At 36.0% G+C, this 16,787-nt stretch overlaps 1 protein-coding gene across 1 annotated transcript in view; it reads left to right on the top strand.

Annotated features, from left to right (window-relative positions):
- Nucleotides 1-16,787, top strand: part of GRID1 (glutamate ionotropic receptor delta type subunit 1) — a 519,712-nt gene that overhangs the window by 277,683 nt on the left and 225,242 nt on the right. Inside the window, exon 4 of the mRNA XM_034062148.1 lies at nucleotides 13,561-13,766. Within this exon, the coding sequence (XP_033918039.1) occupies nucleotides 13,561-13,766 (206 nt within the window). The remainder of the gene's footprint in view (nucleotides 1-13,560; nucleotides 13,767-16,787) is intronic.

Here is a 16,787-nt window from a genome sequence, read left to right on the forward strand (position 1 = left end):
CCTATGGTTCATTCAGTGTGTCAGATTTAATGAGCCTTATAGCAGTCAAAATCTGCTAGTAACAAAAGACTCCTTGCCAGTCCTTTCTTAATATTATCACTTTTCCAAAGTAGTTGGAGGATGTTTGTTGAAATGACCACCCTGCAGATTAGAACGTGTCAGCCTTACGAGCACATACTGATGAGCACAGTTGGCTACAGATTATTCAGTATCAAGGCGGCAGGAAATCAAGGGAGGGGGAAAAAAGACAACAAAACCAAAACCTTACAACTACTCATGTATGAAGAACTGGTGTTTTTATCTGTATAAACTAAATATATCACCTCTATTCAAATAGACTGATTTTGCCCATTTATTTCTCCATCTGGAAGCAGTAGACCAGGCTGTCTTTTCTGATCTTAGTTTCTTACAGTCAAATGGAGGGGAAAGGGTGCAGAATATTGTGCTAATAACTTGCAAACGCTGAGCTTTACAGTCCACATGAGATGTGGAACGTACTATGCCACTCAAGTATGATGGGGCAATTTGGAGGTGTGCTATGGAACTTCACCTTCGGAACACCCAGCAGTATGTAAAAATAAAGTGTTAAACTAAAAAACAAGCAAACAAACAAAGAAACTCAACCAAAAGCACCACAAACCAAAAACTCTGCCCCCTCCAAAAATCCCAAAGCAATTAAAAAAAAAACAACAAAACCCAAACCAAAAAATACCCAAAGAAGTAAAAAATTCTTTAGGATTAATTCCTTCTTATAGGGATCATAATGAGTTCTTCTGATCAAATTGAGTTTTTCACACTTTTCATGAGTTTGATGTAGCTAAAGTGGCACTATGGACTTTCAGAAGCTGACTGTTCATTTTCTGAATTACAACCAGGTCCTAACCTATGAGGCAGTTGTTTTCCAGTCCCAGTGAGGCCTTTGCAAAACAAAGCACCATGATTCCTCTCCTTCCCCTCTTCTGTAGATCTCTGACCTGTTCGTTAATAATCGCATCATTGGTGCAGCATTTCTGGGAAATGAGGGAAAAATAACATGCATGTAGTTGACAGGATGCCTCAGAGAGGCATCTTTGGACACTCAGGAAAGGATCTTGGTATCACTGTTAATGAAATGTATTTTAGTGTCACCTGTAGTAAACAGTGTGATAAGCAGGTCTGCAAGGGTTAGACTATATGGATTAGGAAGGGCATTTGGGAATCTCTCTCTCCAAGTCCCTTACAGAACAGTGGCCACCCTGGCTGACTTGCAGTGCTCTGGAGAGCTTTGCCTGCTGTTTCATTGAATCCTAAAGGGGACCACACTGTTTTAGAGACATTTTAAAGTGAGGGGAAGGAGAGAAAGTGATAGACCATTAATGATTCCATGAGAAGAATGACTGAGAGGTAAGTATGGGGTGAAAGTGAGGGTGCTCTGGTGTAAATGTGAGTAGATGGGGACAGAGAATTTCACAAAATAATAGGGGATATTAAAAATTGATAACTGCTGCCATGAAGAATTATAAATTCTACTTTTGTTAAGTTTCCATTAGTTGCATGCACATATTGAAAACAAAAGTACAAAGTTATCACTTTCCATGTATTTTAATTCATTAAAACTGTATTGATAAATAATGAATTTGCAGGGTATGATAATTTTAGTTTTCTGTTTAGCATGGCTTTCAGCTGCTAAACCTTTAGCAGAGGTTAAAAAGAAATTGGGCAACGTTAAGAGGAACTTGACCATTTTGATTGTAACAGTAATCAGATTATATGAGAATTATTAATTAGGAAACTAATAATAGACATTCAAATTAGGTGACATCCAGGCTGCAACGGAAATAGGCACTGAACATCGGATGAGTCTTAATGTCAGACATCGAAGAGTCTTTAAGAAAGAGAAAGTAGCAGTATCTGTCTAAATTCAATTATGTTCAACCTTAGTTTTTAAATCTCCATAAATCTCTATAAATCTCCTGTAATTTGTCTTTTAAATTCTCCAGTCCTATTATTTATGCAGAAAATTGCAACAAATAGTTGCTTGTATTTTTCGACCTTTATATTTGCAGCTTATTTTAATCTTTCTACTGGCATTGTCACACTAAAATTGTAAATGCAGTTATAAATAGTAAAAGAAATTTCAAGCCCCCTTTTTTAATGTTTTTTGTATCTGTATATGTAATCCTGTTCAGTCGGCTGAAGCGAATTGTAAACCACAGTGACCATTTAGTGCAATGGAAATGAGAGGTTGGATAAAAAAATAAAAGAGGAAAAAAGAAATTAAGATATGAGACTTCAAAGACAGTGGCAGGTCACAAATTCATTTGCAGTAGTGAATTATAAAATGAGAAACAAGGAAAATTTTGAAACTGTTAGTTTGGACTATTCTCAGTCTTTTTCTGGTTTGTAGGGGATTTGGGGTTTGTTTATGATTTTGGGTGTTTTTTTCGTGTGTGTTGGTTTGGTTTTTTTGTCTTCAGAATCAAGTAAAAAATGTGAATGAAGTAACAGGCTTGAAGATACACTTCAGTTTGTGTTGGATTTTTCCTTTCTATCCTTTAGTAGTAGCTAAAATTGTTTGCCTCAATATTTCCATGGCACTCTTCAGTGCCCAGTTCTTTCATTTTCACAGTCAGCCTCGCTCTCTCTTTTCATGTCTCTAGCCCATGGGACTATGCACTTCACTAAATCCACTGCGAATTTCAGATGATTCAATCTCTTCTGAGTAGGCTTTTAGGTTTTACTCACCATCTCTCCCAATTGTCATCAGCATACTGCAGCGTTCAAGAAGTCTTTCTCCTGATGTTTATCCTCAATCAGCTAGTCTATATTAATTTTAATATTCCTCCTCTAGCTTTGGCACTTAAATTATACCATGGTCACTCAAGGGAAATATTTTTATTGCTTGTTGTTTATTGCTGTAGCAGTGGAGTCTTACTGCTCCTCCCTGCATCTTGTGCAACAGAGATTTAAACAGACATTCATTTTATTTGGTAGGACTTTTCCTAGTTGGAGCTTTGAAAGAGTACTTCTGTACACATAGGTAAACCTCTCAACATTGTAGAATCAATACATAAATCATTACTACTTCAAGTGGAAATGAATGAGTGCTCTATAAGAAGAGAGTAGGGACTCCACTCTTTAAAAGTAATTTTAAATTGTATGTTTCAATCACTAAATTGTAAAACAGAAAAAATGAGCTTATATAAATTCATTTGTATATGTATGATCCCATTGTACTTATATGAAATAAAAGAGGATGTATCAAGGATATGTGAGAAGAAAGAACAGGAAAATGTTGTGGGGTGGTTGGTTTTCTTTAATCTTTTAATTTTTTTTTTTTCAATTAGAAGACTTGTTAATAGGGGGTGAAAGAAAGAATAAATGAGGCTACTATTAGAACATAACCAGAAACTGCAGAAACTGATATTTTTAGTATTAGATTCTTTCTTGATAAAAAAAAAATGAGGGGGGGGGGGGGGGGGGGGGGGGGGGGAAACAAGACCCTGCTGTATAAAGAATGTAATCAGTTATCTCCTAACTCTCAAGAGTCTAACTTCAAGCACTCTCTTTTTCTGGTGTTAAAGCACATTTTGCTGGTCATTCATTCCGCTGTTTTGAGCAAAAGAGATGTGTTCATACAAACACTGAATACTTGTTTCCAGGGGGAAAAAAAAAGATTCTCTTTCATGCAAACAGTAGATAGTGTAATAGAGCCTTGGAGGTGGCTGGGATTTGAGGTTTCAAACCCTGTCACTAGATACACACAGCAGTGTTTCTGGGGACATGTCAAAAGAAATGAAGTGTGAAACTGTATCTACAGCCTCTTGCTCGAAGGTTTGGAAATAAGGGTGTTTCCAGCCGTTTACATGACTGTCTCATTTCCTGAAGTTTACAGCTATATTGTCTGAGCTGCTGTTGAAGTCATTGTAGTTATGTGTCAGAAGATGCACCTAAATATTAAGAGTGAGAAGGAAAAAGGTGTTAATGTACTCAGTGACCATGAGCAACCTCATGATAGTAAAAGAAACGATTATATGAGTGAATCAAAATTTTTGAAAAAGTATCTGAACTGGAATGAGACTCATTTTTGCTAAAATGAGGAGATTGAACACTTACATGTTGAGGGATTTTATATGTGGGAGGAAACTTGGCATTGAGTTTTCTCACACAAAGCTAAATCCACACTTGAAAGTTTCCATGATTAAGGCCTAAAATATCTAATTTTTCAGTCTGTTAAAATGTATTACTTTTATTTACAATGGGATGAGTGGAGAATATTTTGGCACTAATCTTGGTATAGTATAACCACCACAGTGTTACCAGTTGTGTTTTCAGTAAGCTTTACTCACTGTGTTCCAAAAGCATGAAGCTAACAGTAAGATGTCTGAGAAGGTTTCAGCTGATGACTAAGTAAAAGCGGATTAATGCTTTTATTCTCTAGCATGTTGGTTGTTGGGTTGGGTTTTTTTTCCTCGTTTTGTTTTGTTATCCCTCTTTTTTTCTTATTATTCCTTTTCCCCCTCAGGAATCAGAGTCATATTGTTAAAGAATGGAGTACTTGCATTTGCTGTCTTACTAAAAGTGGTCATAATACAAATGAGTAATTGGCAATTGATTTTTTTTCTGTCTGTTTATTATTGGCATATTCATACAAGAGGGACTAATTGATGGTCATTATATGTGACATGAACTTAGTTTTTGTTTTCAACTCCCTCAGGCTCCCTTCAGGAGATTTATTATCTCAGTAGGGATTCTTCTCATCTTGCTTTTAACAGAAAACAGTGGACAGCAGAGGAGTCTGTAATTGATTTTTGTATCATTTTGCATTTTTGTGAGGTTTTATAGAGGCTGCATTGCAAAAATGGTCTTTAAAAGAAGTAGGAAATAGGAAATTGAAGAATACATAATTTTGCTGATTTTCCAAATTCAAAGAAATTAAACTTTCAATAATACCACTATCCTCATTACAGCCTGATAAGTAAGGACACCTTGTAAGTAAAATAAAGATTGGTCAGGTGTTGGTACTTCCTGGGTTCTGAGATAAAAATATGCAAACTGTTGTCCTTAGCTTGCCAGCAGGTGACCAAACATTAGCCAAGTAGTTCAGGATAGGTTTGCCAGGACAGGTGATCTTTGTGCTGCTCAGGCTCCATGTTGAGTTGGCATCTGTATGGTGCATGTGGTGTGGTGACACAAAGCCTTAATCATATTTGTAGCCTGGTGCTGACTCGGTCAAAGACTAATGGTGATAAGGATCAAGACAAGGTATGGATTCAGTGCCCCTGTACCACCTTGTACATAATGCTATGAAAAGAGAATGATGGAGTGAAACTGTGGCATCTGCCAAAGTGACATCTAGATTTCTCAATGTAGAAGATTCAAGAGAGTAAAAAAGTAACATCAATAAGGACTTGATTGTCCAAAATCAGAGACTGGCAGAGAAATAGTAACCTTAAAGAGATTTCCCATTTCCTTAGTGAAGACTCCATCCCTAGATGGTGTCAGCAACGTGAAAGCTGGCAGCTCTGATGACCTTTCTGCTACTTTTGTGCCCAGGGCACCTGACTTTTAATTGAACCTACAGAAATACTCCATTGAGAGAAGGCTTCTCATACAGAGTTGAATTATTACTTGCTGACATGTAATTAAGAAAGTGTAACAGCAACTAGCTCCTATAATGTGTATTTGTAGTGTATATTATACGTACAGGTGTTTATAAAGCACATTGAGATCCTTAGCTGAAAGGTGCAAGCAATAATTATTGTTGCATATATAAAAAATAAGGTCTTTCTGCCAGCAGCCTTCCTCAAGGGGGAATTTAATTTCTTCATCTCCAGTAGTTTTATTGCAGTCTCTCTTAAGATCAGAACATGTAGTATTTAAAGTTGATTTAAACAAGAGGGAGACTTACTCTGTGATTCCATTAAAATCAAAGGGATGTGCTTCTACCTGGACAGTTAGCTACACAGATACAGAATGAGTCTCAAATCCTCAGGTTAACTTCTGTTTTTCTCAGAATGAGAAGATACATTTTATGCCTTTCTATTTGAGGTGTTCCCTTTGCACATTTAGGTTGTTTCAGGATGTGCTTATTTGTATCTGCTTATCTCTAGTTTAGGGTTACCAGTATTATTTATTAAGGACATACTTCATGTGTCAAAGTACACTAACCAAACTTACAATACAGTAAGAGCTCCTTAACAATAACAACTGCATTTCTGTTAAAACAGACAATCTTATAGTCCCAACAGTATTAATTTGGATGCTCATGTAAAACAACGTGGCTTTGGGAAGGTGCATCTCAGCCCTCTGAAAGATGTAAGGTATATTTTCCTAATGTACTGATGGATAGATGTTTAGAATTGCTTGTACTCAGCTATAGCAAATATTAAGCTCAGTAATTTAATGCAATAATTAGTATCAGTTTAGGTGAAACAGATATTGTTTTTAAACTTGGGATATATGTCATCAAAAGCATAGTTTCTGTCAATGCATCAATTTTATTCTCAGAAGATACAACAATAACACTGAACAGTGTCTTTAAAAGAATTTTAACATATTAACAGCAGTAGTGAGATGAGAAACTATTACAGCTTATTTGGGTGGTTTACCATTGGGCAAACAGTTGGCAATTATTGCACTTGGAAGAATTAAATGGATGATTTCAACAGAAATGCTAGTTCATCAGTGAGTTTCATTTTTACATCAATTGTAGCATATGTCCACATTTTTTCCAACAGCAATGAATTTCCTGAGGTGGTTTCACTTTGTGCTTTCGAATGTTAAGTGTTAACATCCAGCAGGAGAGGCCTGTAGTTGACTTTTCATGCTAAATACAAAAGGGCTGTGTAGCCTTTAAAAGGTTTTTGTGCCTTCTGGGCCTCCTGGGAAGCTCCAGTTAGCTTCAGACTGAATCATCTGGTTTGGGTATGAAGCATCAGTAGTGCAGAGTAACCTTTAAATATTTTTAGTAGTGATGTCTGATTCTATGATAAGTTGAATCTGAAAACATCTGTTTGTGCATGCAACACATCTGTCTTTATGGTGCATTATGTCCTTTTCCCATCTGCTCAGGAGTGAAAATTACCAATACCTATGGTTTGTCTCTATTCAAAGTATTGGGCAGTATACAAGTTTTGGCCTTTGATATCATAAGGGGTTCTGAGTAGACCTTCTCATTTGATTAATCCTGATGCTTGTGTCAAGACAGCTGTGGTAGGATTTTCAGTTTCTGCAGAGAGGCGATCAAATGTCATCCTGTTAGCTAGACTTAAATGGCAGATCAATGTTTTCTGTATTTTTCAAAGTTTACCTTTCTGATAGCCTGCTTTATTCTTTCCAGAAATATCTGATTTCTTGCTTTTCTCTCTTCTCTGTGAGAAGAAGCTATATATATTCTAGGTCTGTACGCCAGTATGTAGTGCCCTTTTGGTCAGGCAGTGAGGTGCTAGTACATTGCTTTGTGTTTGATCAATGTTAGTAGAATTATCCAGGAGAGAAAAGTGTGAAAATGGGAGAGTCCAGTGAGATTCCAAAAATACTCAAGTTAATATGCTGTAGGTGAACTGATCTGGATGCTCATTGTTTACACTGCTTTAAAGGGAAACTACTATTCTGAGGAGAAGGTCATTGGGGGTTACAATGTGGAAGTACACCAGGAGAAAGCCTTTGGGGGTTACAATGTGGAAGTACACTACGGTAGCGCCTGGAAGTACATAAATACTACACCTGCCTGAGGAATACCATACACTGCAAATTGTTAACTGTTAGGAGATTATTAAAGGGAGGTATCAATCCATGACCGCTTCTATTCTACATACTGTTTGTCAGGGACATATGGAGTTTGGCAGAACCTCTCATCTGGTACAGGTATCTTATCTAAGCTGAATAATAGAAAAATCCAATTTAATTGGTTTATTGTACTAGCTATTGTGCTAGCTATTATATGTACTTGCCTAGTAAATAACTTACCTAGTTACTGACTTATTTTCTTAGAAAATAAAGAAAATGGGATATAATTGTAGAGGTGTTACTATAAGCTTTGGTGTATATAAAAGCGTGGAAGAAGGAAAAGACTTTTTTAGCAACAAGTTTTTGAAGTGAAAATTAAGGATGAGGTGACTAAATCACAGACATTGTTTTGAAAATCTGTGTTCTAATGTTTGTAGAGAAATTATCTGGCTGATAGCAATTATACTAGCACTGATTGTGGGAATAGGCAGGCAGACACATGAGGGAATGTGGTAGGTGGGAAAGGGATGTGACATGTTTGAAGAGAGATTGTAAGAACAAATAAAAAATATAAAAGTAGAATACATACCTTACTAATATCACTTCAGTTTTGCACTGGGATCCAGTGAGCATTTACATTCTAGTATTAATGTAGTCATACCTATTGTAGCAGACTTTCTGGTCTAGTGACTCTGAACAGTTAAAATCATATTGCCAGTATTTTAGGTTCAGATTTTCAGTGCTTTCTCAAAGTCTAGTTCTTCTAGATGATTTGGACAAAATAATTCCCTTTTGGAAGCATGAATAGTATTCTTTGCTCTATTGTTTGAAGGGAGAGAATTTTGTTACTAACTTATGAGCAAATTCTGAAGTATGCCCACTTTTAGTTTCCTAAAATACTAGAGTATACTCAAATCCTTCAAGTAGGTTATTATCTGTAGCAAGGACCCCAAATGTCCTTCAAAATCGTTCACTGAGCTTACAATTCAGCAGGAGTCTAATCATCAGGATGTGTGTCTCTGTTTCTAACACAAATTTTATTACTCCTGATTTCTTATGTAAACAAATTGCGGTTGCAAAAATGAGGAATGAGAGCCATTGTAAGGATAAAATGAATTAAACCCATGGAACTGAAATGGAAACTAGTTTCAGAGTGCTTATAGGTTATCTTCCATAGTGGTGAATCCTAGAATGTTTATTTTATTCTTTCTTAACAAATAGAAAAATAAGTGGGAAATATTCCATCAAATTTGCAGTTAAGAGAGATAAGCCTACAATAAAGCAGAGTATCTTTGTATTAAATGTAAGGAATAGTCATTTTTTGTCTTCTCTTGGAGCTTAATTACAAGGAAAAATCCCTTGATAGTGTTTCTAAATTATTGAAAAAGGTGAATAACTGGGTAAATACTAAGATAATTAAACTCTTTTCACTACTTCAAATACATCACCAAGCTAGTGCTCAAATAAAACTAACACTTGGGAAAAAGTATGAAGTGTAGAGCCTACAGTCTGCAAATGAGAAAACCGAAAATACCAGCAATTCCTACCTGATCTAATTGGTTTTAACACTTATTTACTTTTTCATCTAAAAACCGTGTAAGTATAGGTCATTTGAAAATAGAGCTTAGTGACAATACTTAAGTCCTCACAGAATTTACTTGGTGATGGATAAGAATGAAAGTATGTGTGAAATTTATTTCTTGGTGCTTCTTTAGCCTTGCCTTCAGCTCCAGCTTGGTACTTCAGTTTGCTTACAGCTGTTTTCTACCCGAAGTAAAATGTTTCATGGCCATGTGCTGCCTCTATCTCTGTAAAGTGGGGTTAGGAACTGGTGTTGAAAAGAGGATATAATGTGCTCTTCCTCCTGGAAATTTCTTTCTACAATGAGCCATCCTTAAAGACCAGCTCTGCCCAACCACACAGCTGTTTCACAGAAAAATAATAGCTTAAAGCTTAGTGTCAATGCCTAGAATCAGATTGTGTGAATTTATGAAAGATAAATTTTGTGGTAGACTGCAAAGATTTTTTTTTATATAAGCATGATTATAGATAATGAAAGAATTATTTTGTAGATGGCAATAAGCATATAGGTAGCTAATGCCACATTTTGTACTATTCTTACATGTTTGTGTTCTAGTCAACCAGTGCAGTGACCAGACTAACCTCCAGCAGGAAATAATACATTTCATTATTCTTTATAGTTCAATAAGCCCCCTTTTTTAATGGCGAGCATTATCTTTGTAGTCAAAGTGACAAAATTAATACCTTAGCAGTGCATCAAGGCTTTCCTTCCTTCTTTGTAATAGTTATCTCTGCAATTGCCTAATTTTTCTGTTGTACTATGTGATTTTTATGGTTGAATGTAGGCTACATCTGAGTAAAAGCGACTAGTTAGAAAACTGAAGGCAGAGATAGCTGTAGGTTGTGTAGTTACAGCAGACTGGTCTTTCATTTGTCAGATATTCTAGACAGAAATGTTTGACTGTGATTGAGTTTGGATTTGCAGTAAAGTATGATATAAATAGGCACAAGAGATTATTTTATTAGTAAAAGTTCAGGAAAACTCTCTAATGCTAGAATCTGAACTTTTTCTTTCAAGGCCACTGTTGAGATTACAAGAGACAAAGTGCATTATTTTAACAGGCAAATGCATTTATAGAATCCATTATTTTTATGAAATTCTCCAAATTTTGCAAGACTCCTTTGGTGCTGAAGAAAAAAGAGAATTAACTGTTCTAAATTATAAGAAGTGGAAAGAAATTCATTACTGTTTCTATGAATATTTCTGTCTGAGCTGTCATTGAAAAAAACTTAATTTTTCTTTTGTGTTGCATGGATTTGTGATCTACTAAATGGAGGAGAAAAAAAATGAGGGCATCAAGCTCACTTTCATATGTGATATGTCAAATAAAATAAAACCAAGACTAATTTATTATGATTTATAAACAGATGCTCCTGCATATGTGCATGTTTGTGCATTTATGTACTGATACTTTTTAAGAAATTATTATCCTGTTAGTAATGGCTGCAAATAATTTTTTGTGAAAAATATTCAATTCTATAGGCACCTAAAATAGTCCTTCTGGAAACACTTCTCTTCAGTTCCCTCTTCCTCCTCTGAATTCCCACCAAGCCTTCTCCTCCTCCCCAGTGTCATGTAAGAACAAGCATGTCAGCATTCAGGAAGATACAGCCATGCAGTTAATTCTGATTGCCAACACTGAATAAATTCACATTCTCTTCTATTTGTGAAAAACTGACAGATTGTGCTTGTACACTTGAGCTTGGACAGTCTCTTCCATCTCAAAGTTTGTTTTATTCTCAAGCTGGGAAAAGTCTGAATTCTTTCAGTTTTTCAAACTGGGAAATAGTCTGTTTTCCTTGGGGTAAAAACTTGTAAGGGAAACCAAGATATCTTTCCAAGACCAAATATTCTTACCATGTGCATCGAGTATTTTGCAGTGGTCTGCAACAATATTTCTAACCATTATAAGTTCAGCAGGGCAACTGAAACATAATGCAAACGAAACCTAGAGCAACATCAGCACAGTTACTCTTTGGTAAACAGATTTTCTTTGTGCAGTGATAACTTCAGGTTCTTGCACAAAAAGACAAGTCATTACCAAACTATAAAAAAGGGAATTTTCTTACTGCTTGTCAGGCACTGCAGTAATTTTGAAGGACTGAACATAATTAAAAGTAAAATCTTAGTGTTTCATGTATCATCAATCCATATAGTGAGCAAAGGTATAGTAATGAACGTCAGTTTACTGAGTTTAAATTACCAAAATCTAAACTTAGCTTGACAACTTCAGTAAAATACTTTGACCTGTAAACAATAGTTGTTTGTCACTGTCATTATTTCAGCACATCTGCAACATTTAGCAGTTGTAGAAGTCTGAAGTCTTCTGGCATTTTCCAGAAATGCCTGCATAACAATAAACCCCTTGCTTTCCTCAGTGATTCAGGATTTTATACAGTAAGCAAATCTAGTAGGTATTTGTCAGTGTGATAACACTGTTGTAGACTTGCCTAAGTCACCAGCAAAACCCTCTTGAGTGCACCTTTCCTGATGGGCTGGCTGGAATGATAATCTTATCAACTAAGCTTGAGTTAAAAAGACAGTCACGAGTCTTGCTGTGGTTGGCACATCGCTAGCTTAATTTCTATTCCTTTCTGATGTTTCTCTGTAAATGAGCTGTTTTCTGAAGCTGAAGTTATCATATGAACGGGCATTCCCATGTTTGGATAGAAGTACAAAGCTACTCAGGCTCAATTTCAGTGTTTTCCTTTTGGATCTATTGTTTGATTGTTTCATTGTTGGCTCCAATATACTGTGCTTGTACATGAGCTAAATTCTTTAACTGGTGAGTTCCTGCAAGGTGTTACTTGTATCATGTCTCATACAATGCTTTTTAGGGAGAGAAAAGAGAAGTTCAAATGTATATTCTATGGCCATGCAACACCAAGGTTGGTGATGGTCTAACAGCCCTCTCAGATGGGGCAGCAAGGAATGCTACTGACTTGAATCAGACTGGTTTTCAGTCCCCTGACTTTGATGGTGTCTGTGGTATCGAGACTTAGAATTTAATCAGATGGTTACTTCCAGGACTTAAAGAAAAACCCAACCCACCAGTCATTACCATGTAGTTTGTAACAGAGATCATTAGTTACAGTCAAGTTTTCTGAAGTGTGGGTTTTATTGTGAGATTTATGAATGTAGCGTAACTTACAACATTGAGCTTCACCCATGAGCTGATATTTGATGATAAAAGTGTGAGAAAAGAGGAATAAAATCTTTCTTATTCAAGGCAAATTATATATGCTTCACATAAAATTAAGGGCTGCTAATGATGTGGTACAGCTGTGATTGTGTCACTGTCAATTTTGAAAGCAACCTGGTTCACTATAAGCTTTGACCTTTTTCTTGCTCTAAATTTCACTACAAAATAAAACCTCAGACATTTATTATAGAAAAAAGCTGAAAGTCATAAAGATAGAGCACAGTCTGAACAAACAGATTTCATCATGAACAGAATGTGAAATGTGTGTTCTTCCATACTAGTGTCCTAACAAATGTGATTAGGGAAATGCCTTCTTTTTTCACTCAGCTTGAAGTTGAGGTCCAGAGCTCAATAGAACAGGCTTTGAAAGTGCTCATTTGCAGCATTTCCCCTACTGAAAGCTTTGTTTTCTTTCCTGCTTGGGTTTTTTTGTTTTGTTTTGTTTTTTAACCTTCAGTATATCCTAATAGCCTGGGGCTTTGTGTATGGTTTCATTGGTCCACAGGTTAATGGTAAACTTCTGGTTAGGTAAGTTATTTAAAGGAGAGGAAAAAAAGGGGTCAAAAGGAAGGGTATGTTCTGGATACTGTTATTTTTTCTTGGAAAAAGCAAGCATAATCTTAGTTAAAACAAATTATGGTGGAAGGAGAGAATCTTAAGGGTGAGTGAGTTGTCTCCCTGCTGTTCCTGGATCTCTGTGTTTGAACTCTAATATCGTTGGGGTTGGACTGTCCTTTTGTTTGTGTAGTGTTAGGCCCTGTGGCCTTGAGCTTCTGGGGAGTTACATACAGCCACCCAAATACATGAACTGGCTCTTCCAAAGAGACATTCAGAGTTTTCCAGGGAAAGGCAATAGACAGAATTTCCCTGTGAAGCACTATCTGTGAAAGGGGGCTGTGCAAGATGGAATAGTCTTCTCCTGACAGGAGTACAGGGATAAAGAGTAATAAACAAAGTATTTTTCTACCTAATTAGAGGTACTTGCCTAATTGGTGAAGGTTGATGCAGCGGTTCTTCTTTTTTTCCTCTCCTGTCCCCCTCCCCCTGCCCCTCTCCTGTGTTACAGATATACGTGGACTGCAGGGATTTCTTGATCAGGCCTCAAGACTGGGACTTGATGTGTCATTACAAAAAGTGGACAGGAACATCAGCAGAGTCTTTGCCAACCTTTTCACTACCATGAAAACAGAAGAGCTGAACCGCTATCGGGACACATTGCGAAGGGCTATCTTACTCCTAAGCCCACGGGGAGCCCAGACTTTTATTAATGAGGTCAGTGCACAGTTTTTATCATTAACATTTCAGGAACATATATGATGACTTATGTGACATCTTGCCACGTTTTCTGAAGTGGTAGATTTTGGCAATGTTGTTTGGTAAGTGTCAAATAAGACTGCCAGACTTTAGCACCAGGAAACGGAAATAATAGGTACTCCATGTAATGCATACTTTGTGGTTAATGCAGACTGGAACAGCATGAGCCAGATGGGCACTCTTAGTGTAATATGCAGATTTATGGGACAATTCTATTTTCCTGGTCATCTCTCATACCTGGATTTTAGACCTGGATTTCAATCACTGTTGACAAGTGACAAGAACATCTACTGTAGTCTATTAGTAAGGAAATTTAATGTGCCTGAGTCATCTTTATTGAGGAAATTTTCAAATTCATATTAAAATGGCATGTTATTGATGTTTGCAAGCTGAGTCACAGAGTTGTTTATAAAGTATGAATTAGGAATTATGTGTTTGTCTTTTTCTTATTTCCTTAATGGTTCCTTGAAGTCAAATATGCTAAATAGGGCAGGGAGGTAGCTGTTGGGCAAACTTGTAATTATTATTGTGCTCTGGCTAATTTTTGGCATGAACTAGTGTTATCTAGCTTTTTAAATATTAAATGATTTACTATTCTGCAATGTTTTATATATCAACATTGTGCATGAAAGTCGGATCCTCAGTATAAGTTTTTGTGTATTCATTAGCTAGGAATTTGGCAATGAAGTAGGTTGTTTTAATTCTTTTTTTTTTTAACTAACCAGGGATAATACTGACCCAATAAATTAAACTTTGGATGAGGCCTGCTTCCAATTATCAATTTTGCTGCATCAAACCTGCTAGATTTAAAGAAAAAAAGAAATCAAGTTAAACTAGCTCATTAAGGATTTTTTTTAAATCATATCAGCCTAAGTAAATTCTCCACATTTATGTTCATCAGTGATTTTTAAATCAATAGGTTAAATTTTATGGTAAATAGATCAGGCAAATGGTGTAGACTTAAGTACAGACACGAATTCTACTTGTGTTTGTGCATACATGGAGATTTTCAGTAGAGGCATCAGGGAATACTTGCCCTCAAGGTATAATAAGCTATATGCAGCTCATTCAGCAGTTTTATTTGCTTCATAATAGGCTTCTGGCAAAAATACATGTTGCTTAGTTTTACAGTGAGTCCTAACAAAGTATCCAAACCAGGTATTGAAAAGACATCAATGCATATGTTTTACTGAGACCCAAGTTCGGTAGAAAGTCCGTCCCCCTGAGTTCATAAGGCTTCAGAAATGTCCATAAGAGTTAAGTGCATGCACTGTGAGGACCCTGCGGGTCTCAAGAGTACGGGCTAATGTATTAAACTGGTTACTACTCACTTCACCTTAAAGCAGTGTGTATTATAGGCATTAAGGCTAATGATCCTGATATATTTCCAGATACTTGCAGTAGTTTAACTGTGGGCAGAAATGAAAAGTAATTTATTTGGCAATCTTCTTATATTGAATCTCAATTGATTCAGAAATGCTTTATAAAAAGAAAATTTACATCTTAGAAAGGAGTTCTCAAAAGACTTCAGCTGCGAGGTACAAGGTTTAGGGAAGACTCCTTCACTAGCTGAGGCTGGGCTTACATTTTGTGGAGGCTTGCGGTAACTCTGATTCCTCAACTAATTATCTACAGCACAATTCCAGAGAGTCTAGAATAACAACTTTCAGCTTAAATGAAATAGGCATTCTTAGTAAATTACAGAAATGCATAATTCACAACATGCAGCAGTAAGTGCATTCTATGGGTTTACTTATTTCCACAGTTAGTAAATGTTTTATGCTATAAGTACTGTATAGCTATGTACTGAATAATATTGCTACCAGTCCAGCTCCTTACCTTGGAAGTTGTTTGAGGTTCTGAATTAATTTCCCTTTTCTGTTTTGGAAAAAATATTTATGTCTCTAAAATATGTGAGTAGTAACCCAAGAAGAGAATTAACAAAGTTTATTTTTAAATTTGGGGTATATTGATTTTAATCTTTTGTATTTTAGCTCAAATCACAAATAAGAACTCAAGAACAAAGAGAATAAATTGGATTAAAACTTTGTTTCTGTTAATTTCTGGAAATGGAAAGTTGCATGTGAAAAAGAGGTTTCTTATTAACTTTTTTGATGTTGCTGAGCTGATATTTTGTAGCAGGGGAAAAATATCTGAAAAACTAGATCTTATTAAAGTCCATTAGCTAATAACATAGAATCATAAAAGCCAGGTGTTGCACATGGAAACTGTTGGGGAATGCCAAACAAAAATAAGGTATTTTCTTGGACAGTCTCTGGAGTATGAACAGTGATGGAAATGGTTTTAACAAATTTGTCTTAGCAAAAGTTATAGATGTCAGTTAGAAGCTAGTACAGGATTTGTCTGTTTCAATATTGCAAGTGATATTTTTTTCCTGCTGAATATATGGATACAGATTTCATCCCTGCTTATCTCTTGGGTGATCTCATCTGACTGGATGCACAGATTTAGGGCATTCTGACATGTCATATGTGAAACTTTTGAAATTCTATAACCCCTCAATTTTAGAATTATTTAATTTTTGTTTAGGCATCATTTTCACTTTACTGACTTACTATCCTCAATGTCTATTTCTGTCATGTGTCAAACTTGGGGCAGCAGAAATTACTGACGTTTCATAAGTCTTCAAAGCGTATTATTCTACCATGAAATTGCTTTGTTTGTAAGAATAGAGGGGAAAAAAATCTTTTCAGTGTTAGAAGCATAAATATGGAATCAGCCTTTATTAAAAAACCCAGAAATTAAATGCATTTTTAAAACGTTATCTACCCTAGGTTTTCCATTAAAAGCTCACTTTGGGATTAAAACAATCTAATGACAATGTGTCTCTCCTTAATAATTTTTTGTGAAACGTTCCCTTCTCCACCTGCAAAAATCCCCAATATATTTGGCCTGGTTCCATTGCTTAGTTCATATGCAAAAGAATTCTCAATTGTAATAGGTATGCATGTAGGAGCA

Source organism: Melopsittacus undulatus, chromosome 4 (assembly GCF_012275295.1).
Source record: "Melopsittacus undulatus isolate bMelUnd1 chromosome 4, bMelUnd1.mat.Z, whole genome shotgun sequence".
Taxonomy (NCBI): Eukaryota; Metazoa; Chordata; class Aves; order Psittaciformes; family Psittaculidae; genus Melopsittacus; species Melopsittacus undulatus.